A 24210-nucleotide genomic window follows, 5' to 3' on the forward strand; every position below is an offset into this window, starting at 1 on the left:
ACTCAGGTCCTTGGGAATTACAGAAAGAAGATGCTTTAGAGAGAGAGGCCTGATTCCCCATGTTCAGTTTATGTCTTTGGGTTTGCTGTTAAATTTTAATATTGGCGGACCTTTCCCAGTTTGCCGGAAAACCTCGGTTAATGGATAGCTTTATCCAGATTTGTAATTTTGCTCCACAACAGATTTTTGTTTTTAACCATTTGATGCCTGTCACTGTATAGATAACAAATTGCCAGAACTAGTAGCAAGTAAATATTGATACAGAAACTTGATTCTGGGGTGTGTGTGCTAGTGTTGAGTTTTATACTTTATAGACATCTTCTTGATAAGTGTTCTCATTCTAAACTTGTTCTTTAACAACAACAAAAATCAGGAGGGAAATCTAGGGGATGCACTGGAAAATCTGGGGAGATGAGTCCAGGGCTTTTGTCATGGATCAAAAAGCATTCTTACAAATAAAGCTTCAGTGGCTGAGAGATTTCAAATGGAGTCGAGAGGTCACCCTGGTGGACATTCTTATGCACCTTAGAGATAACACTTTTTAGGTTTTAATGCACTGGAATAGCTAGAACTAAATTCCTGAAACTATCAAACTCCAACCCAGTAGCCTTGACTCTTGAAGACGATTGTATAACTATGTAGATTACAAGGGGTGACAGTGTGATTGTGAAAACCCTATGGATCGCACTCCCTTTATCCAGTGTATGGATGGATGAGTAGAAAAATGGGGACAAAACCTAAATGAAAAGTAAGGTGGGATAGGGGGATAATTTGGGTGTTCTTTTTTTAATTTTTATATTTTATTCTTATTCTGATTCTTTCTGGTGTAAGGAAAATGTTCAAAAATATATTAGGGTGATGAATGCACAACTATATGATGGTACTGTGAACAGTTGATTGTACACCATGGATGATTGTATGGTATGTGAATATATCTCAGTTAAATTGAATTTAATTAAAAAAAAAAGCATTCTTAAAAATAGTAGAGGGACAGATGCCAAGATATTTATATTTGACTGATAAATATCTCGATATTTGGCAGTGCCGCAGAGAGAGCGCCTGGCTTCCCAGAGCCCTTTGCCGCTCCAGCGTGTCTGAGAACCACAGGATTGAGGGCTGAGTTGGGAGGGGTCAGCAGGGACACGATAGATACGGCCATTCGATGGTGACCCCTACGCGCTTCACCAACCCTCTATCTTATGCAGCCCAGAACGCCTCTGTCATAAACACGCCTTCTAGAGAGGGGGATGCGGTGAATATTTGGCGAATTCATGTTTGGAACCTAGTTTAGATGCAAAGCAGATTTGGGGACCCTCCGTCTCTCTCTGAGTCTTGGCGGCTTGATGCCATCCTCCTCCCAGAGCTTTAGGACTTGAAAACTCGGAGAGCGTGTGTCTCTTGGGGCCACCCGTGAAGTGGCTTGGTGGAGCGGTTTGCCACTCCTGGGGCCCCATCTTTTGTCCAGCAGAGTTGGCTCTTGGGCTCTTGTGTTAGACCTGTCTCGGGGTTGAGATTAAAGTGCTGCGTGATCTCAGCAGCCACTGAGCTTGTTGGCTGCACAGCCCCCTGGAACTTCTGGGTGCTGAGGGCATGCAGAAGGGCCCGAAGTGGGGTGCATCTAAGACCGAGGTGACATTTCCCATCACAGGTGAAGCGGGTTAGTGTGTTTTTGCAGCAAACCCCTTCTTGGACCCCGGAAAGAGGCTCATTCTTCTGGAATGAAGAAATACCAGAAGCTTTGTTTGTCAGGGCCACAGCCGAGCTCGTGTTTGTCCGTTCTCTGCAGGTCCCCCAGCCCAGGGCTTCTGGATCTCCAGGACCCAGCAGCCCCCAGGGGAAGTCGAGTCATTCTGTGTGTGTGTAGGGGGAAGGGGGGGCAGGGGAGCTACCACTGCATCTTGTTATACCTGTTTTTCTGGGTAAGCAAAATGTGCCAGGGCTCTCTCACTTTTAAATAGCAGTGAAATTCACTTAAACAGTAGCAGGGTGTTTTACTTTAGGGAGTTGGTTTTTGTACTTTGATTTTGTGGTTGGTGTCATCCCATGATTTTAGTCATGAAAAGAAAATTAACCGCAAGGGAGAAAGTCAAGCCGCCTCAGCCGTCTTCTTTGGGATCCTTTAAACCTTTTGAGGGTTTAAAGTGTCTTTAACAATAACAAAAAAATAAAAATCAGGAGAGAAGTCTAGGGAACATCCTGGACAATCTGGGGAGATAGATCTAGCACTTTTGTGTGGATCAAAAAGCATTCTTACAAATAGTAAAGGGATGGATGCCAAAGTGTTGAAAACGCTTATTTTCGCAGGATGGAGCACTCAGTTTTCATCTTCCTTTCTGCTTTCTTTACATTCCAAGTTTTCTGCATGATTTTCATAATTGGGGGGAAAGCCAAAAGAGTGTTCTCCTTGCCTGTAGGAACTGGCGGCTGCGGCGGAGACAAAGCTGGGCCCGGGTGGAGAGGGCACGGGGGGTGAGCAGGGCAGCCGAGGCCCAGAGAGGCTGGTCGGGACCTTCTCAGACGGAGGGCAGGGTTGTGAGTTTACAGAAACATCACCCATGACACTCCACCCTATTATTAACCTCTTCCATTAACTTGGTGCCTTTTTTACAATTCATGCAAGAACGTTTTCCTAGTTGTGCTATTCTGTTTGTTTTAAAATCTACTTCTTATTAAAGTGTAATTTAGATAGACAAGCTGCCTGAGACCCAAGTGCCCCACTCTGGGATCTTTTACACTCATGCACACCCACGTCACCCCAGCTGGGTTAGCGACTTGGTGCTCTTCTTCCTGGACACTGAGGCCGAGTGGCCTGGTGCGTGGTGGAAAACAGTGGGCAGTTTGGTTTGTCTGGCACAGAGGGTACCCAGAAGGTGGCGGGAAAGGAGCTGGGGCAGCCCTGGAGCCCGTGGGTGCCGCTTCAGACTGGGGTGTCTGCCAGGCAGGCGGGGAAATGGGCTGCTGAGAGCTCGCCAGTGAATTCTCGCCAGTGAATAGCTCAGCCTTGCCAGCACTGTCGGGCGGGAGCCAGGCAAGGTGAGGGCACACAAAGGGGGGATTGTTGGGTTTATCAGCAGCTGATGTTTTCCTGGAGAAGGTGTGTTTACTCTGCGGGGGAAGTTCCCCAGTGGGTGGACTCCCAGCCTCATGTCAGCCAGTCATTTCTTGCCACCTCCTTTTACCCCGGACATCTGAGATGGCTTGTGGCCGAGCTAGCTGAACTCAGAGCGCAAGTGGGCAGGGCAAGTTCAAGAAAGGAATCTTGGGTTACTGTGACTCCCAGGGTGAACCCAGGACTGTCCCTTCTCTAGGAGGAAAGAGAGACGCAAAGCTGTGGGTCACCACTCCCAGCTTGTCCATCCCTCCCAGCTCATCCTGGGAAATTGAAATCTCCCTCTCAGCTTTGTGGCTAGAGCCCTTACTTTGGAGATCTGGCCTTTTTAAGTAGGAAAGTCTTGGATCCCTTGCTTTGGTCATCTCATAACTTTTAGTTTTTGCAAATTGGGGGGACAAAGTTCTATGGCAAAATGCAAAGGCTGAGACTTCAGTATGCAACGTGGGGCTTGAATATAGAGGGAAGGCAAAAGATGAGCTGCTTAAAAACAACAACAAAAGACAGCTCCGCCTCGTCCGGCCTTAGGTGAGCACGGCATACATGGAGGTTGGTTTGCTCTTGTGATGGTAAACTGAGTCACCCTGGAGTCCGATGCCCCCCTGGCCAGCCCCTTGGTGCCCGCAGGCTTTCATGCCCTCAGTAGTAGTTTAAATGGCTACACGGACTCAGTGGAGGGGTTTTTGGCCTTTTGTGCAGTCAGCAGACATTCATGGGGCTCCTCATGTGCCTGGTTTGACCACATGAGGCTGAGAAGGGGAGAGAGTTGGGGAGGCATGTGGGGGGCGGGATGCCATCCCCACCACCCTGTGTGAGGTGGGCCTGGTGACCCCCAGCTGGGGTGGCCAGTCCTCCCCTTCTCCCAGCTGAGGGATCTTGTCCTCAGACCGACGTGGCATCCAGAAGGGATTCACCGCTCCCCTCAGAAGAGCAGTCCAACCCTTGACACGGTTCTCTCCAGTCCTTCTGTCTCCCCAGCCGCCCCCTCTCCTTTCCCCAGATCATGCTGGTCCTTTAGCAGTTCCCAGAAGACACGTCATCCTCAGCTGGGAACTCAGCCAGCTCTTCCTTCTGGGGCTCCTTGTTGAACGTGGGCCACCCCCGCCCCACAACTCACTGTCCTCACCGTCACTCACCATCCTCGGACCTGGTCTGTTGGCATCAGTAGTTGTCATCATAACTCCACAGTGATCCGTTTGTCTTTCTCCAAGAGAACGTAAGCACCTTGAGGGCAGGGCCATAACCACGTTCCACAAACTGGGTGGCTAAAAACCACAGACATTTATTCTCTCACAGTTCTGGAAGCCCGAAGTCTGAAATCAAGGTGTGGACAGGGCCATGCGGTCTCCAAAGGCTCCAGGGAAAGGGCCAGCTTGGGAGGTGGTGGGTGTTCCTCAGCTTGTCGTGGCCTCACTCCAACTCTTCTCCATCCTCAGGTGGCCTTCTCCTTTGTGTCTCTGTGTCCTAATTTCCCTCTTCTTATAAGGGCACTGCTCATGTTGGCTTTCGGGCTCACCCCGATCTGGTGTGACCTCATCTTCATTTGCCTAATTATATCTCCAAAGACCTGTGCCAGTTTGGATCTATTAGGTCCCCCAGAAAAGCCATGTTCTTTAATGCAATCTTGTGGGGGCAGACTGATTAGTCTTTTGATTTAGGTGTAACCTTTTGATTAGTTTGTTTCCATGGAGATGTGACCCTGCCCATTCAAGGTGGGTCTTAATTAGTTCACTGGAGTCCTTTAAGAGGCTCAGGAAGAGAGAGGAGCCGGAGCCAACAGAGATGCTTAGAGATGCTTGGAGATGCAGACAGAAGGATGTTTGGAGATGCTAAGCTAAGAGATGAAGCCCAGAGTTTGCCCTAGAGAAGCTAAGAGAGGACCCCCAGATGCTTAGAGAAATGCCCTGGGAGAAAGAAGCAAGGATGCACAGGAGCTGGGAGAGGAGAGCTAAGACAGAAGCCCAGAGACATTTTGGAGAAAGCCATTTTGATACACAACCTGGGAGCAAAGGACCAGCAGACACCAGCCATGTGCCTTCCCAGCTGACAGAGGTGTTCTGGACACCATCAGCCTTTCTTCAGTGGAGGTATCCTCTTGTTGATGCCTTAGTTTGGACACTTTTTGGCCTTCGAACTGTAAATTTGAAACCTAATAAATCCCCTTTATAAAAGCCAATCCATTTCTGGTATTTGGCATAATGACAGCTCTAGCAAACCAGAACAAGACCCTCTTTCCAAATAATTTCACATTCTGAGGTTCCACATGAACATGAACTTTGGGGGGTGAGGTGGGGGTTCACCATTCGACCAAGTGTATTCACCCAGGCTCTGCCTGTCTGACCCACAGTGGACATCTAATAAATATTTGTTGAATAAAACAACAGAAAGAAGGAAGGAAGGATGGAGGGGTGGGCAGGCTGGCTCTCTGGAGTGGCTGTCCGGAAGACGGAACAAGGGAGACAGTGGAGTTGGGAGCCCCATTCTTTGTCTGCATGTGGCCTAGGATGGGGAGGAAGGGGACAGTGTCGTCCCCCGTGTCCTGGGTAGACCAGCTCACCTGGGTTTTGGTTCAGCAAACTCCTGAAGCCATCTCAGAGGAGAGATGCAGTGCTTATTTCATTGAAAATGTGCTCTGAAAATGTTTCAGACGTACACAAAGGAAGCGAGAGCAGTATAATAGAACCCAAACCACTCACCCAGATTCAAAAGATTACCAACCTTTTGCCGTATTTGCTCCATCTATCCCTGGATATTTTGCTGATTATTTAAAATAAACTCCAGTCATCATGATAATTTAGCCTTAAAAGATTTCATCACTGCTTAAAAAAAAAAAAAGACAAGAATATCTTCTTATATAATTGCAAAGTCATTTATATACCTAACAGTTGATAGTTTTTTACTATCATTTCATAGTTAACCCATATTCAGATTTCCCCAGTTTGATTTTAAAAAGTGCCTTTGTAGCTATTTTATATGAATCAGAACCCAAATTAAGGTCCACACGTTGTCTATTTGTTCTTTTGTTCTTAAGTTTCTCTTGATCAGCTTTGTCACCCCCTCCCTTTTTTCTGTGCCACTGACGTGTTGTAGAACATGTACCCTTTGTCCTGTAGGGTGTCCCACCCTCTGCCGTGTCCCTTTCCTGCTACAATTATTTAACACGGTTGGGGACTTCCTGTTGTGCTCCATCAAGACACATCCACAATGGCCATCCCACTTTCCATGATGTTAGGGTTGGTCCTTGGGTGTAGGGGACAGGACTAGATTTCAGACACCATACAGCGTCCGATCCATCTCTTGTGGCTTTGTCTTGTAGATTAGTGACACTGTAAGAATTTTTCTTATAGAGCATGAGGGGAAGAGAAGGCCAGAGGCTGTTGCTTCTCTCTCCCCTCACAGTGGATTTGAGGGGGACTGGGGTTGCAATAAGGTGGGAGGACAATTTAAAGAGCCAGAGGGCAGGTGAATACGTACGAATAAAGGGTCGTCTGCAGACCTTGCTGAGGCCGGGCAGTCTCATGGTGTGAGGGCTCACAACCCAGGAGGGGGCTCCCGAGGCAAAGCTGGCTCCCAGATCCACCAACAGCATCGCTAAGATTTAATCCCTCACTTTCAAACATGGCGTGATGTCCGAATTCTCACTCAGGATTACAAAGAGGTTGCGAAGTTGAGGTTCCACAGACTTTAACCACTTCAGGGAAGCGGCAGCCAAACAAGGTGATTTAGACAAAAAGGGTGTTTGCTTAGATCAGGGATCAGCAAGCTTTTTTTTTTTTTTCTTGCAGAGGACCAGGGAATAAATATTTTTTCTTTGTAGCACGAAAGCAGCCACAGACAATAGGTGAACAAATGAATGTGGCTGTGTTCTAATAAAACTTTACTTACTTAAGCAGGTGCAGCTGGATTTGCCATCCCTTGGCTTCCAGATTCTGGGGATGGGGGCAGGGATGGGGGGTTCCCCTAGGGACCCTTCTGGGACGTTATTAGCTGTGTGATGAGCATGTCATCTAACCTCTCCAAGCCCCCATCTGTCCGTCTGTGAAATGGGGACAGATTGTTAGAGACACAAGGAATAGCTCTGAGCCCTTAGCACAGAGCCTGACAAGGGTGTGGGGATGTCATCGTGGTTGTCATGGATGTACCCGGGTGTACAGCCTCCTTTTACACACAGAAGATGGAGCTCGAAGACACCCAAGCCGCCACAGCCTTGGAGCCTAAAGGTGGCTTAGAGGAGCCTGATTTTGAGGATTTGAGAGCCAGGCAAGGCGGGACCAAAGCCGGGCAGGTGGTTTTGACCAGGTCAGATTCTGAGGTGAGGATCTTCCCCATCACTTTTCTTAAATTTATCTCCAGAACACACCAGTACCTGCTTTGGCTCAGAAAGAAACTGAGGGGTTAGCAGATGAGCTTAGGGAGGAAGGAAAGCAAGAGAACCGGTTAATTAACACTGGTGGGAGTTTCTGAGGGTCTCCGTCCCCACCCCGTCACTCCTTAAGCTCTTTATTGCTCTTAATTGCTCTTCTGGCTTCAGGACCTTCCCCGTCCAAGAGAGCAAAATTCTTAGCATTCTTCTCTCCAGCTCTCCTCTTGGTGACTTGATATCTTTTCCTGTGATTTGGTGCATTTAAGGGAATTTTGCATTATCTGGGAGTTCACTGTGGCTAAATTGTATTCTCTGGACAATCATTTTTTTTTTTTTTTAACTTTAATACTACATTTAATTTAACCAATATATCCAAAATATTATTAGAATGTGTTTTAGTTTCCTGGGCTGCTCAAACAAACATCATGAAATGGGTCAGGTTGAACAATGGGAATTTATTTGCTCAAGGTTTTTTAGGGTAAAAGAAAGTCCAAATAAAGGAGTCATCAATGCGATGCTTTCTTCCTGAAGGCTGACGTTCTGGGGCTGGCTGCCGGCGATCTGTGGTTCTTAGTTTGTCTCATGGTGGCATCTTCTGGACAATGAAGTTTAATCGTATAAATAAGAGCATACTTTTTTTTTGTCAAGGCACCTGAGAGATTGGAGCACATACTTACAATTTAGTACCTGCTGTACCCATTGTCCATTTCTGTGGCCGTGGCTGACGAAGAGCACGTCCCGGGCCAGGTTCTGCCGGGAATGGGGATGTTGCCATGAGGGTGGCCGTCCCCAGTCCTGGAGCCTGTGTTGTGCGGGGTCTGCACATGACACTCGACTCGCAGTCCCCGAGGCAGCCCCACGGGCCCACCCATCCTGCCACCAAGAAGAAATCACAGAACGGCAGCTTGGGACATGGGTGGTTCCGGGCAACTCACAAGCTGTGGACCCCAGCACCAAGGGGGATTGTGCCCGTGATGCCCAAGTGTGGCCCCTCGGTTGCCCACCACCCACCTCTTGTCCCTGGGTCCCGAGGCCGCTGATGGGGCTGTTTGAGGAAGACCACCTTTCCTTTCCCCAAACCATCCACGTTTCAGGTGGGTGCTCTTAGCTCTTGGGAGTACAGCCTGTGTCATCGTCGCCATTCCACAGCAATTTTAGAATTGTTGTTGGGTTCGTTAAGGGGCCGTGGAGTGTCCAGCCTCATTTCCCTCTCCCGCCTTTACGGGACCTGCCCACTGTGAATTTGGAGCTGCCCCCTCCCCTTGGATTATGCTAAACTTCCTGCTCCATTTTGTTCCATTTCCAAAATCTTGCCTGCTTTCTGCCCTAGGTTGTTTCAGTAGAATTTCAGGAAAGGGGGAGGGACAAGTACATGTGCTGGTCGTCCGGGAGCCAGAAGTTTATCCATCCTCACTGTGCCAGTTTGGATGTATTATGCCCCCCAGACGCCATGCTCTTTAATGCAGTCTTGTGGTGGTGGACGTATTAGTGTTGATTAGGATGGAGTCCTTTGAGTGTTTCCATGGAGATACGACTCGGTCAGCTATGGGCAAGACCTTTGATTGGATAATTTCCATGGAGGTGTTGCCCCACCCATTCAGAGTGGGTCTTAATTGAATCCCTGGAGCCATGTAAAAGATCAGACAAACAGAAGGAACTCAGAGCAGCTTAGACTGACATTTTGAAGACGGCCGTTGAAAGCTGATGCAGGCATTTTGGAGAACACCATTTTGAAATGCAACCTGGGAGCAAGCAGACGCCAGCCACGTGCCTTCCCAGCTAACAGAGGTTTTCCAGATGCCAATGGCCTTTCTCCAGTGAAGGTACCCTACTGTTGATGCCTTACCTTGGACACTTTATCACCTACAGACTATAACTTTGTAATCAAGTAACCGCCTTTATAAAAGCCAATCCATTTCTGGTATTTTGCATTCTGGCAGCATTAGCAAACTGGAACACTCACTTATACAGGCTACTGAGAACGTCCTTGTTTCTCTGTAGCTATTTCTCACAGCTGGACCCTCAGACTGTTTCCAGTTTCTCTACCAGGAAAAATGTGCTGATGAATGTCTTTATATAGTTCATTTTTTTCCTCACTCATGAGATTATATCCTGATATCAAAATTGTTGAAGTGGACTTAACATATTCAACAAAATATACATTTTACATTTTGGTTGCTATCACCACATTGCCTGGCAGAAATGAAGAACAGTCTTAGACGCTCAGACACACTGGTGGGAGTGTGCCCCACACGTGCTGGATTTCATTAGCTATTTTCAATCCAGCCGGAAAGATCTCTCGTATTTTTATTTATACTCATTATTACCAGGGTGGTTGAGAATCTTGAGTTATCTTTTTTCAGTATGGAAGTGAAGGCTGAGCTGTACACAGAGCAGCTCTCAGGGGATAAGAAGGTTGTGGGGGGGGGGCTGTAAAGAAGGCTCCAGAACCTCTTCAGTGTTCTCAGTTCTCAGGCTGGGGGCCGGGGGGCTTTGCAGCATCCCATACCTGGAACAGGGCACTTTCTTCTTTTTCTACCTGGTGCCAGACCCTGCTGACTGTTCCCACTGCTTCTTTCTTCTTTCTCCAACTCTTTTATTACCCCCTTCCCAAGCCCATTTAATTCATCCTCTCATTCAGCCTGGTCATTCCGAGTAATTTTTTCTTAATCAGCTAGTTAAAAAATATTGAAACTAGAGCACAGACAGGGTAAGATTTTGAAAGGAGTGTTTGAGCAGAAGTCATTCTTCGTCCCACCCCAGGCCCCGCCCCTCTACCCCATCTGGACCCGCTTTGCAGCCCTTGTCCCCGCTGCTCTCGGGAAGGGTGAAGAGCCAAGCTCCAGCATGTGAGGCTCGCTGGCTGGGGCTCCAGGACCCGGGCGTGTCCCCATGGCCTGGCTGTTGGCACACGAGTCAACGCAGCGGGCAGGAGGGTGGACACCACAGCGGCCCTGACTCGGGATCTGTTTTTCGCTTTGCTCAGAGGACCTGCCTGGGCGTCCCCCCATTTTAACCGGAGGAGGCCAGGCCATACCTTGGGCAGATCAGAGAGCCGCCAACCAGACATCCCCGCAGAGGGGACACAGGAGGGGCTTTGTTTCCCCAGCCCAGGGTTACACAGCCCGCTGGCCTTCCCTGGCTCTGTTAATTCCATTACATCTGGAATGTGGGGCTGCATTCCTTAGGGGAGGTGCCAGGAATCCGGAGGGGCCTGACCTGGTGTCCCATCCCCACCGCCCCTGGGACACGAGGGAGTGGCAGTGGGTGACACCTCCCCTCCCCAGGTGCAGCCCTCAGGCCTGCTGTCTCTCCAGGGCCAGGAGGGTGGCAGGAGGGTTGTTTTGTTTTTTTTATACCTATAGAGGAGTTCTCTTGTCTTTTCAAGGCCTTTCCCAGCTATCTTGACAGTTGCAAGGAATAAATGGGAAATAGCCGTGCTTTTTTTTCTGAGACAAGTTATTTTTTTTAAAAAAAATAGAGTGACACGTCATAAATATTAGAGGCAATGTCTTCATTGTGCAGAAGTCATTGGAAAGCAGTTACTGAAGATCTTTGTGACCGATGGCATTGCAAGTTTGTCTTGTTCCTTTAGACTTGGAAGGGGCATTGAGGACTTTTTAATCCAGTATCTGTCTCCTGCACTGAGGATTTTTTAATCTAGTATCTGTCTTCTGTATGCAAGGCTGTAAGGCCCCAGAAGAGGTCACCTGGCCAAGGTCATAGCCCAGGATGGAGTTTTTGTTTCTCTCGGGCTAAGTTCTAAAGGAATGATCTCGACAGTGGTTTCCTTTTTCTGTCACCCCTTTAAGGCTCTGTTTGTCTTTCAGTCACTGGAAACAGCTAAAACCAGGGGAAGGAGAGGGCACTGTTGGGTCTCCAGGGGCACGTGGCCGTGCCGGGCACGGTGAGCCGGTTAACCACGTCCGAGCTGGCCTCGAGTCCAGCCACCCTCTGCAGCCCTGGGGAAGGCAGCCCAGGTCTCTGAAATAACAGCTTGGAGCCAGACGCTTTCCAGAAGGGTCCAGTGGCATGCAGTGCTGATGTCGTACGGACCTTGCAAGTCATGCTTGAAATGGGCCATGACAGCCGAACCCTTCTAGAAGCAGGGAACACGTCTGCCTATGAGGATTGGGAAACACAGTGGGGCTTTCCTGTCGCACCTCCCGTCTCGTAGGCTCTGGAAGTAACAAGGGCAGGTTTAGCTCTTCTAGCCCCTGGATCAAAATCCCAGGGGTCCTGCTTAGGGGTCCCCGTGCTCATTTTGTGCATCAGAACATCTGCTCCTGGAGTCAGGGATGGTGATTTTCAGTTGTTTTGCTTCCGTCCTTCTACTTGTTACCAGCGATGTGTCTACAAGGTGGCAGCTGGGATTAGGGGTTGTAGTGGCCACAGAAGAAGGTGAGAGAGACTGGACTCAAAAGGGACACTTGGAATGCTAGCCTTGTTTGCAAGACCCCTCCTCACTCATGCTTAGCAGATTTAGACTCCAGCTAATCCCACAGGTAATACTGCTCCAGCTTTCCCGGGGGATTCTTTACCTCTGAAGATCTTTGTGACTGATCACCTTGCAAGTTTGTTTATTCAGGGGAACGTGTGCATCCTCAGTTCGAACCATTCAACCTTTACAATAACCCGAATCTGTCTAGGCTTTATATTTCTTTCTAGGATGATTGTTTATTTTTCCCCAGCTTATACAGGAAACACATGGTTGGAACATTCTAGAAATGTAGAAATGCAGTTTAGAAACTAGCCTCTCCTGTACTCCGGTCCCCAGAGTGACTGCATTAATGGCTTAACATTAGGCTTCAGCTGTGTAAATATTTTTATTTTTAAATGGCTTTTTCTGTAGCTGGGAGACGGATGAGATCATTTGGACGCCTGCTGACAAATTTTTTCCCAAAGGTGTGCCTAGGAGCACTTGTCAGTTTCAAAGGCATTTCATAATATCCCTACACTTTTGAAAATCATCTCAGTAAAACAAGCAGTAGGTGTCATCTGGTTGTCTCTCAACGTGCTTTTTTTTCAGCGTGTCACCCCAAGAAAGCAACCACAAGCCACGTTACTTTGCGTGGGTTTCTTTTGTACCTACCTTAGTGCTAAGCCCAAGTCAGCTTTTAACAAACCACAGGACGTGGCCATAACCGTGGCCTCTCTTGTTTTCTTTTCAGACAATGAATATCTGTTTATGGACTTGGATCAGAAGCTCAGCAAATACTTCTCAAAGGACTGGAAGAAAGAAGGCTATATGGTAAGTGTAAAGTCATGGGGTTGTAGGTTAGGAGGCCTGGATAGGAAGTTTTGGGGTCCAGGCCCCGTTGGCAGGGCCCCTCCTTTCTGCCTTGAAGTGGGTACCGCTGGCCTGTCCGAGACGTGCTCGAGTCCGGGCTGCTCCTTGTAGCGGCCACAGCTCCCCCGTGCTCTGCCCGTGCCATGGAGTTGGCCGTCGGAGAAACACGGCTCACCCTGCCCGGTGACACCCTCACCGAACCCCACCGTGGTTTCAGATGCCGCGTGTCCTGGGCGACGAAGCCCGGAGTGGCAGGTTAACCGTGTCCTCATACATGGACGCTCGGGAGTGCTATCGATAACACGTCCCAGTCCCTGTGTTTGTTTTCTTTCCCCTTAAAAAGAAAAAGAAAAAAATAATGAAACATCACAGCCATAGCTGTTACAACCTGCGCTTTGGTTTAGGGCTGGGTATGAAATAATTGGAGGTGGACGGTGCCTTGGTGACAGTTGTCAGCGATCGGCCGGTTCATTTCTGTGGCCTTTTTTCTTTACTCTTTTGCCTGACAGGGAAACGAGAAATCCAGTGCCCCTTTTGTTGCCTTCCTCAGGGTACAGTACTACGTGGAAAACGGAAGGGTTATAAGGTAATTATGGATTGATTTTAAGGGGCATTGCCTGGAACAGGGAAGATCTACCAAGGTGAAACATAAGTTCTGTGACTGTCAAACATTTAGAATTGTTTATTTTATAAAAACAACATTCTCTTGCTTGCTTGCTTTTTTGGGGGGCTGGGAGGGGGCGTAATTCCTTTCGTTGAAATATGTAGAGGTTGCTTTATGAAGATAAAGAGTTTCTTCAAACACAAGTGCTTTCTGTTCTCTGTGGTAGGTATCGGGGGGATGTGGAGGATTTCTATTTTACTCTGGGGCTCTGCTTTCTAGAGAGCATGGCAGGGTTTGTTTCTTGGCTAACTGTCCCCGTGGCTGGGGCCTGGGCCGGGAAGGAAACATTTCTTCGGCCAGAGGATGGCTTATTGTAGGCCTGAGTGGGCTTCATTCCCGACTAATAGGAGCGGCTTTCTTACCCGATCCTCCCTGAGCACGTGTAGCCTCACAAAAGAGCTCCTGTGGCACCAGGCAAGGAACTGGGGTTTACACCGAGGCCCGAGCCTCTGGGGGACGGTGAGCAGGGCTTCTGTCTTCCCTTGAGTTCCCCAAGAAGGTGCAGGTAGATGAGAGCCCCACAGCTCTCCATGGGGGAGACGGCCACAGGCCCAGCTGAACCTGGAGCAGGGGAAACACCGTCAGGTATAAGGAGAGGAGGAGAGGAAAAAAAACTGAAAAAAAAAAAAAATATATATATATATATATATATATATATATGTGTGTGTGTGTGTGTATATAACATGAGGGGAGGAGGGGAGAGGTGTAAGAACTGAGCTCAGCCCCTGGTCACCCGTAGAGAGGTGGAAGGACCGAGGCCGAGCCGGAGGTGGTGGGGTGTGGGGCCACGGGCTAGGGGCCTTGTGAGGAAGCGATGGAGGGGAGCCCCGGAATGTGGGAGTGGGGAGTGGGGGTCACTCCTCTGGGCTGTGCCGGCCAAGGATTCCCGGAGAGTTAGGTCAAGATCCTCAAGTCTAAGGCTCTCCGGGGCCAGGTCTCCCTCCTTCTGAGGCAGGTTGGAAAATTAAATAAAAAGAAACGGAGAGGCCCGTCTGTTAGGAAATTGGCTTATTTAAACCGAGCCTGCCTTGCTCAGTGGATCCCAGAGAACCTTCCAGCTCCCAACGGGTGAACAAGGCCTTGGCGTTGGGATTTCTGCCTGAGCTTGGAGAACAGGAGTGTCCAACACCTGAAGTGTGGAGAGCTGACACCCCTAAAGCGTCAGCGGCTGGTGTGGTGGCATGGGGGTCCATTCCCCCTCCGTTCCAGAAAAATGTATCATGCTGGGTGCTGTGGGAGTTAAAATCCATCCCGGCCTCAGGAATGGACACTCAGAGGGTGAGATAAGACCGTGGGTGACCAGCCAGGGTGCAAGGAGGGGCCCCGGGGTCCCGGGAGCCGAGGGCAGTGCTCCTGCTGAGTCTCACCAGGCTGCGGGGTCCCTCTTGCCGCCTTCCAGTGACAAGATCGCCCGGCTCCTGTACTACCACCATCTCAAGGAGAAGGTGCTGAGGTCCGAGTGTGTCCACCAGGAGGAGAGCTACTTCCTGCTGGCCGCCTACGGGCTCCAGGCCGACCTGGGGAACCACCGAGAGGCTGCCCACGTGGGGAAGTACTTCGAGCCCTACACCTACTTCCCGCAGTGGGTAAGGCCCTGTTCTGGTTTGCTAATGCTGCCGGGATGCAAAACACCAGAGATGGACTGGCTTTTATAAAGGGGGTTTATTTGGTTACAGACAGCCTTAAGGCCATAAAGTATCCAAGGTAACACATCAGCAATCAGGAACCTTCACTGGAGAATGGCCAATGGTGTCCGGAAAACCTCTGTTAGCTGGGAAGGCACGTGGCTGGTGTCTCCTCCAAAGTTCTGGTTTCAGAATGGCTTTCTCCCAGGACGTTCCTCTCTAGGCTGCAGTTCCTCAAAAATGTCACTCTTACTTGCTCTTGGGGCATTTGTCCTCTCTCAGCTTCTCCGGACCAAGAGTCTGCATTCAACGGCCAACTTCAAAATGTCTCTCATCTGCAGCTCCTGTGATTTCTTCAAAGTGTCCCTCTTGGCTGTAGCTCCTCTTCAAAACATCACTCTCAGCTGCACTGAGTTCCTTCTGTTTGTCAGCTCATTTATATGGCTCCAGTGATTTAATTTAGACCCACCCTGGATGGGCAGGGCCACACCTCCATGGAAATTATCCAATCCGAGTCATCACCCACTGTTGGGTGGGGCACATCTCCATGGAAACACTCAAAGAATTACAATCTAATCAATACTGATAGGTCTTCCCACACAAGGTTACATCAAAGATAATGGCATTTTGGGGGACATAATACATTCAAACCGCTACAGGCCCCTTGGCTCCGCACCCTCCAGGTGGGGGGTCACCTGCTGGCTCACCTGGGAAGTCCAGTTCCCTGCCTCGGCACTGTTGGGGGTTTCCAAGAGGAATCCCATGGGGAGCAGAGTGGGGCGGCTGAGGAGCTGGGAGGGAAACTGCAGGACACATAAATAAAGTCTCCTTTCTGCCATAAAGGCACAAGGACACTGCCCTTCTGTCGTGCAGAGGGTTAGCAGTGAGGCCTGGGGAAGAGCTGACGGTGGACAAGGGCTTTTGGGTCTTTCTGAACCTAACAGTGCCCTTGACCAGTAAATCCCATCCCCTCTCGGAAGCCAGGCTCAGACCCTCACGGTTCTCTCTAGCTCTCCCAAGGATCCTTTAAGAAGCCATAAAGCCCTGGGTCTGTAGTTCTGTCACTGCACTAGCAGCATAACTTTTGGCAAAACATCTGACCTCTCCATGCCTTAGTTTCCCAATCTGTAAAAACATATGGAGTGGCATTGTCCTTGGAGGGTGGGGGTGATTCAATTGCTCCGTGCACACGAAGCTCCGTGTCCAGTCTAACGGGAGCAAATGCAAAGGGTCATCGTTGCCACTGACCCAGGGGAGATCCCAGGGTCCCCTGCTACTGGGGCAAGGTCATAAATTTCTCACCTGGGGGGCTCTTCCTTGCCCCCCACTTCTCATCTGTGGGTAAAGCCCAGGGAGCCCCAGCTGTGGAGACTTGGGCTCCCCCCAGGACACAGTGACCGAGTTGGAAAGTATCAATCCTAGTTGCATGGACGTGGCTGCTGGAGCCTCTGTCTCCACTTTGCCTTCCAGCAGGCTGAAGACGTCTGCGGCTGCAGAAAGAGGGAGAAGGAAGGAAGCGCACACATCTTCCATCCTTTTCCTCCTCTTTTTTCCAAACCCTTTCCCTGTTCCATTGCATCTCTTTGGCATTGGTTCTTTGGGTAATTTTCCACCCAGGTACCCGGGGCTTGTTGGAAATCAACATTTCTTAAAGCTCTGTCAATGCCAGGCAGTCTGTCCTGCCTCTGGGCACTCTTTTTTTCCCCATGATTCACTTCCTCTCTGATTTGCAGCCTGGCGCACAAGCTGTGGCTCCAGCCCGTCCCTGCAGGGAGCTGTTTTTGAGCAGCCCCTGGCTTCCTGGGCATAAAGTTCCCACCTGCAGACATTGGTCAAGGGCTCATTGTCCGTAGGTCTCTGTGCTGGCTGCCTGGTGGGGAGGGGAGCTGCACATGAGACGTAGAAGACAAGTGGCGAGGGGCAGCAGCTCGAGATGCCAGGGGGTTTGTTCCCAGCGGCTGGCCTCCTTGGGGGCTTCCAGGCCCCGTCCTCAGCCCCCTCCCCACCGGAGAGACAGACTCCTGCCCGGAACCATCTGCACCCCCTAGGAGGAGGCCCTGGGGGAGCCTCGTGCAGGAAGGGGGTGACCATGTGGGCAGAAGACTGGGGAAGGTAGAGCAGAGGCTGACCTGACTTTCTGGCTCCTTCCGCAGATCATCGCCAAGAGGGGCAGCAATTACATCCTCCGGCACGCGCCGGCCATGCACCGTGAGCAGCGGGGCCTGAACCCCAAGGAGGCCGTGCTCCGGTTCATCAGGGAGGCCTGCCGGCTGGAGGACGTGCCTGTCCACTTCTTCCGGCTGCAGAAGGTCAAGCCCAGCGCGGGCCACGGGGGTGGGGGCCCTGACTCTCGGTTGCTGCCGTTGGAGGGGATCCAGGCCCGGCCATGGGCCCAGGAGCAGCTGTGTTTGTGGACAGGCCAGGCTCCCTGCCTGCAGGACAGGCACAGGTCAGGCACCCCGGGGTGGACGTCCAGAGGCGATGGCTGTGGACCGCTCTGTGTGCATCCTCCCCGTCCAACCCGTGGGAGGGCTGTTATTTCCCCCTACATTTCTAAAGAGGAAACCAAGGCTCAGAGAGGTTAGGCAGGTGGATGGAGGTCACACAGCAAGGAAGCAGCAGAACCAAGTTGCAGAGCCAGATCTGTCCGAGTCTCACACCCCAGCTCCTGGAGTATTATCCATGTTGAGCTGGTGATGTCCACACACGATCGTAGGACCTAAAGTGTTAGTTTCAGCACGGTCCCAAGTAAAGCGTGGCGTTAATTCAGAAGGACCCACTTGTAAAGGAGATGATCAATGGTGTCCTTTCTAGCTCACAGTGATTCTGGGGGAATTTCCTGTTTCTCTAAGTTTCCGAAAAACCAGGGTCAGGGTTGAGGGGGTGCAGGAGGCTGGTGTCTAGTTGACGGAGAGATGAGCCTTCGGGGGGAGCAGGTAAAAGGCCTTAGTCCTCGGGGAACCTCGGGGATCCTGAACCCGAGTCCAAGCTGGCTTGGGCCATGAGCTGTTGGGACGGTCACAGCCCCAGCTGGTTTTTCCACATCTCCTTATTGTGTGGGACAAGGATTATGGATTTGGAAACAGCCAGCCAGGAGCTACAGCTAAAAGACGCATCTCTTCATCCCTCCAAACTCCCCAGCGGTGTCTCTGGTGACGCTGAGCACCGAGGGCGAGTCGGGGCAGGCGGTTTTGGTTCCGGCTCTGAGCCCGAGGCCAGCCCTGCCATCTCCCTGGCCTCGTGCCTGTCCCCCCCAGCTCCTCTCCTCCCACGTCTCCTGCCCATTTGACTTCTGCAGGGGCTTGCTAAGATCTCAGGGTGCAGGCTCCCCAGGAAGGAGAGCCCAGTTCTCCTCATTGCCAGGCTGAGTCCTGTGCATTCGTAGCCTCAGTTTCCCCAATAATGTACAAAAGAGGGCCCCACTCGCTGAGCAGCAGGGTCATTTTTGTCCTTTAAATGGTAGCAAGGCAGGATCGGACTGCGGGGGGCCGCCGAGGAGGTTAGAACTGATGTTAGAACTTTCCGGGTGGTGATGTGGCAGAGCAGGTGCGTGCTTCTTTCTTGGGGTCTCTTGTAGAGGGGCTCAGGTGGGTTGTGGGTGGTTTCTGCCTCTCAGAGGCTGAGCAGGTGTGAGCAGAGGGTGCTGTTCCCCCAGCTGAGTGGATTTGGTCCTTTTTGGCACCTGCCAGCGGGCCCTGATCTGGGTGATTCCCCCTTCCCAAATGCGATCTGTTGCCCGAGCTCCCTGTGGGTTGGGTGGAGTCCACGTGGATTGGGTTGACTCTTCGATGTCCTCTGTGGCTGCCCGAGTGGCCTCGGATGGTTTCTGGTCTCTCGCCACTCATCCAGCCGCCTTAGCAACAACCAACCCCTCTCCTGCTGGAGTGGAATCTCCCAGGGGTCGGAGTTTTGTCTTATTCACTAGTGTTTTCTTGGTGCCTGGGACTGTGCAGAGTTGGGTTTTCTCATGGAAATAGGCTGGCCATGGTCCTTCAGTGGGTTACAAGTTAAATCTTCATGACTGACCTGGGACCCCAGAACCCATTCAGTCTTTTCTACGAGACAAGGTGCTTCATGTCTGATTTTGGGCATGAATCAACGTGTGCGAAGGGCTTGGCCCCTCCTGCTTTTCTGACCATCTGTCCACACCCAATCTGGCTTCTGTCCTTTTGGGGGAGGCCCTCCCGACAGGGACATTGGAGACTGACGTTCAAGGAGCCGAAATCTGGTTGACAAATTGGTTTAGGGTTTGGGAAGGTAAACATGGCAGGGAGGAGGGTGCTGAAAGACGGGAAGGTGGGGGAGGGATGGTGGCTTTGAAGACCCTCAAGCTCAACCCATCGCACACTCGGCCCTTTGACAAGAAGCCTCACCCCACACGCAGGCGTGCAATTCTTGACGTCTCTGACTCTCTGTCTTTTAGGATAAGAAGGAAGAGCGACCCTCGGTTGTCCTGGGGCTAACCCTTAAAGGAATCCACATCTACCAGGTGATGGGATGGAGATGCCCAGCCCAGCCCCCTACCCCAGGATCCTGGGCTGGGCATGGCCCACACTTGTCCTCCGGGGACAGTCGCCCCATCTCTGTGTGTTGCTTTCCAGGAGGTGAACCACACTCGGCGGCTGCTCTACGACTTCCCCTGGTCCCACGTGGGGAAGCTGGCGTTTCTGGTGAGTGCTGGGTGGGTGAGAGGCTCAGTGCCACACAGAGCCCACGGAGCCCGGGTGGCACGGCACATCGATCTAGTGCGTGACACCGTCCCACGAGGTGCACTCAGGCTGTCCCTGCCCTCCAGGTCTTGTAAATGCTACAAAATACAGGACGCTGTGGGGGATGTCCCCTGGTTGGGGACTGGCTCCGGGAGCCCTGTGCTGGCACATTGCAGTCTGTCTACACTGTTAGTCCATCGAGTTGCCAGGCTTGGGATTCCGGCAGCTGCTTTAATTAGCAGATGACCTGTCTCCTGTGTGGGGGCCATGGAAAAGTCCCCGAGCAGCTGCCTGGCTGTCGGCACCCCAGATTTTAGCTTGTGCTCCTGAAGGGAGTGCAGCAGACAGCGAGGGTGGTGAGCAGGCGGGCCTCACTGTGGGCTGTTTCTCTTGAAGAGTGAAACCAGAAACTTCACTCTCCCATCCCAGATTTGCAGCACCCCCATGAAGGAACTATAGGCTCAGGCCCAGGAGACGTTCCCAGCCCAGAAGGGCTGCTGCTTCTCAGACATGAAGGGCCTACCTTTTAACATCTTTTTACTCGTAGTTAAATACACAACCAAGTCCAAGGTAGCATGTGCCCTGATAATAGTAACTGTAAAATTTTGGGGCATGGGGGAATTAAATTTGCCAAACGAAAATAATGGCTGCTTTCCAGCGGTGGTTGTAGCTGGTTTCGAAAATACTCCTTTCATGTTTCTTAAATAGAGTTGCAATTGTTAAAGTGGGAAGAAATGTTCCAGTTTGCTAATGCTGCTGTTTTGCAAAGCACCAGAAGTGGATTGGCTTTTATAAAGGGGGTTTATTTGGTTGCAAAGTTACAGTCTTAAGGCCATAAAGTGTCCAAGGTAATGCATCAACAATCAGGTACCTTCACTGGAGGATGGCCAATGGTGTCCGGAAAACCTCTGTTAGCTGGGAAGGCATGTGGCTGGCACCTGCTTGCTCCCAGGTTACGTTTCAAAATGGCGTTCTCCAAAATGTCTGCATCAGTTTTCAATGGCCGTCTTCAAAATCTCTCTCTTGTCTGTAGCACTTCCTTCTGTCTGTGAGCTCTTTTATATGGCTCCAGTGATTCAATTAAGACCCACCCTGAATGGGTGACATAACACCTCCATGGAAATTATCCAATCAAAGGCCTCACCCACAGTTGATTGAGTCACATCTCCATGGAAACACTGAATCAGTAGGTTCCAACCTAATCAACACTAATACATCTGTCCCCAGGAGATTGCATTAAAGAACATGGCGTTTTGGGGAACATAATATATCCAGACCGGCACAGGAAGTTATGTTTTTGTTTTTGTTTTTGTTTTTTCTTCTTTTGGTCCAGGGGAAGAAGTTTGAGATCCAGCCCAGTGGCTTACCATCTGCCCGGAAGCTGGTTTACTACACCGGCTGCCCGTTCCGCTCCCAGCACCTGCTGCGGCTGCTGAGCAGCAGCCACCGGCTCTACCTCAGCGTCCAGCCCCTGCTCCGGCAGCCTCCAGCAGCTGGAGGAGGCGGAAGGTGGGTGGGAAGGTGGGGTACGGGGGGCAACACCCCCCGCCCAGATGGTGCAGTGTGGGAGGGGATATCGGCTGGCTCCCAGTCTGCAGGGCTGCCCGGGGCTCTCCAGCCAGTTAACACCTTTTCTTCTCCCCCATTTTGGGTTTTGAGGTGTCCATGCCAAAGGCGTGGCAGTCTCCCCCTTTCTCCAGCTCTGTTGGAGCAGGTGTTTAAACATGGGGGCCCCCCAGTGGCCAAGGGAGAAGGGGGCATGGCAGATCAAGCTCTATAATATTGCGCCTTCTTTGACTCTCCAAGCATGTGCTCCCTCTGTGGGTGATTTCTCCCATGGGGGCAGCTCAGAAGCCCCCCGCCCAGCCTTTGCTCTAGGCCAGGGCACCCGGGCAGATAGGACCAGGGCGTGGCTGTGGAGCCCACGTCCCTCTCTCCCTTCACCTGGAAATTGGGGATGACGAGAGCCCTAGAAGTTCATCTTTACCGAGGGCATGTGTTTCTTCAACAGGTCAGGGGTTTACTGGCTACTGGTGGAAGGTTCCATTGAAACAGTGGCCTGTTTCAGTGGTGGAAAGTATGGACAGTGGAGGCCTCGCCGGGCTGCCTGGTTCTCCTGCATCCTCTTCCGGAACATTCTGTGCCGCCCAGGGTGGGGGGCAGGAAACCAGGGGGTTCTCCGTCCACCTCCCCACACCCGTTCTTACTTCTTCCCTCCCTCCCTCTTCTCCCACAAAGAGAAGAAGCGCTACCGCGAGTCCTACGTCAGCGACGCGCTGGATGTGGACCTGGACCCGGCCGACAAGCAGTCCCACGGCAGTGGCAGCAAGCCCGGGCAGCGGCCGGAAGCCGACCCCAGCCGGACCTCCCAGCGCTTCCGCCGGGAGCCCACGGCAGCTCCCACACCTCGGGCATCGAGGCCGACGCGCGGCACCCCGTGTGCGTGGAGATGTCCGTGGACGAGCCCTTCGGGATGGAGGTGGCCACCGGCCAGGGGCAGTCGGACAGCTCCACTGGCAGCCTCGGCAGCTCCGGCAGCACCGAGGGGGCCGCCCCGGGCCGGGGTGACGGTGAGTGTGCCGAGTGCCAATGCGGGCTGAGTGTGAGCTCCACGGGGGCCCACGTCTTCCTTCTCAGTGTGGGTGGCTGGGAGGCAGCGGCAGGGTCCGTGGAGCCGGGATTCCCAGTAGGGCGTGCCAGGGAACGCCCTTCTCCCTGGAGTCAGAGAGACGGGGGTCCACAGGCCCCCCTCTGTGTGGGTTCTCTTGAAGCCTCCCCTGCAGCCGTCGCCGGAGGCGCCTTAGGATCTCGGCGTGCCCAGCCTCATCAGCTTCCCTGGTTTATAATCCAAGGCACCAGAGAGCTGATCCGTTAGGTATTTTTCCTTCTTACACTGAGGCTTAGGAAAAGCCAGGTGACCAGGAGCCAGCTTATGGCACGCGTGTGTCTCCAAAGAAGCACTTTCCAGCTTGTCCTGGGCTCCGTCTGCAGCTCCTCCTCTTGAGCGCTGCACCTCCTTCTGCTCCTGGGGTTCAGGGGCCCTGAATGCATCCCCCACCCCCACCCCGAGAAAGGCTCACGTAGGCCCTGCTGTCACCCCAGGAGCTGCTCCATCCTTGATGGTGGACAGGGGCGATCGTGGGGTGGGGACACACCCCGAGTGTCAGGTCCACCAGGAACGGGTTGGTCGGCCGTCTCCCCTACAGATCCGCGGCGAATTAGGATACGCAGCGTGAGTCGGGTGGGCTTGGACTTCAGCGCATTCCGTTAGCCAAAACTGCCGTTCCCTGGGGACTCTGGGTGAACACTCTTTCATGTGCCAAGATAAGAACAGCTCCTGCCACTGGGGCTGGTTGGATACGCCTGGTGCCAGGCCCGGGTTTGCCGGGCCGCGAGTGAGGTTGTCTCTATGTCCATGTATCCCCATGTGTGGGCACCTCATGGGGCAGACGGGGCCCTGGTGGCGTCCGAGGCCACAGGACACAGGCTGCACTGAAGGAGGGCAGGGCCATGTTCTCTGCCCCTCCGTCCCTCCCTCTCGCCCCCCACGGCAGAGGTGGCTCACCAGGACTCTCTCCATGGAGCCCCGGCCAGAAGCCGCAGCCAGCGCTGGCCTCAGCTCCTGTCCCTGTGTGGTCTCGCTCGGGGACCCCCTTCCTGCAGGGGAGCGCTGGCTTCAGCGGCATGGATGGAAGTGGTGGTTGGAGCAGATGGCCGTGAGGGCTCCCCAAGTCAGCCCAGCGTCTTTCCAGATGCTTCCATCTGACTGGTTCTGCTCTTGGGCCTGGGTGTGACAGGGCAAACCCATCAGGAGCTCTGGGGGCCACTGTGGGGTCCGGAGAGGCTCGCGAGCCTTTTGAGAGGGCTGGGGCCAGCCACCAGTTAGAAAGCTGGGGTGATCACCGAGCCGGCTCGCCCTGGGCTCGGTCTGCTCCGTGAGGACCCTGGGCCGATGGCGGTCCCCTCCTTGTGCATCCTGGGGCCCTCATGGTGGGTGGGCTTTCCCCTGAAGTGTCCTGAGATTCCTTCCACACTGCGGCCCTGGAGAGGGTCTGGGGTCCCCGACGAGTGGCCCTTGGGGCTTGGTTTGTTGGGTCAACCGACTCTTTTGGAGATACCCATGATAGAACCCCGAGTCCTCACCCCAGGACAACACCTGCTCATAGACAACCGAAGAGAGTAGCTGTCGGTGGTTCTGCCTCCCCCGACCCACGCCCAAAGCCCACCCAGAGGATCTGGAGAACCCGAGGGGGCTCTTCCCACGAGACTGACCACCCCCGGGGGCCCCAGTTCACGTCTGTTCTCCAGAGCAACTGGAAGTAGCACTCCCTTCCCTTCCAGAAGCACTTCACCTCCATCCCACATCCGGTCCTTGGCTGAGGGGCCCCTCATGGGCTGGGGGCCAGCGGAGAGGGGCCCCAGCAGGATGGGGGTGTGCGGGGAGCTCCCT

The 24210-nt window shown here is 52.3% G+C and overlaps 1 protein-coding gene across 9 annotated transcripts in view; it reads left to right on the plus strand.

The window, feature by feature from the left end:
• Positions 1–24210, plus strand: part of FRMD1 (FERM domain containing 1) — a 55683-nt gene that overhangs the window by 26482 nt on the left and 4991 nt on the right. For 6 of the 9 annotated variants that reach the window (XM_037817729.1, XM_037817731.1, XM_037817730.1 and 3 more), the window contains 8 exons: positions 12644–12723; positions 13272–13348; positions 14826–15012; positions 17205–17360; positions 19475–19540; positions 19653–19721; positions 21094–21269; positions 21999–22330. In XM_037817729.1, coding sequence (XP_037673657.1) covers positions 12644–12723; positions 13272–13348; positions 14826–15012; positions 17205–17360; positions 19475–19540; positions 19653–19721; positions 21094–21269; positions 21999–22330 — 1143 coding nt within the window. Of the gene's footprint in view, positions 1–6744; positions 6827–12643; positions 12724–13271; positions 13349–14825; positions 15013–17204; positions 17361–19474; positions 19541–19652; positions 19722–21093; positions 21270–21998; positions 22331–24210 lie in introns of those variants that run through there. The other 3 variants (XR_005214114.1, XM_037817732.1, XM_037817733.1) reach the window with 2 other exon arrangements.

This window comes from Choloepus didactylus, chromosome 24 (genome assembly GCF_015220235.1).
Source record: "Choloepus didactylus isolate mChoDid1 chromosome 24, mChoDid1.pri, whole genome shotgun sequence".
NCBI lineage: Eukaryota > Metazoa > Chordata > Mammalia > Pilosa > Megalonychidae > Choloepus > Choloepus didactylus.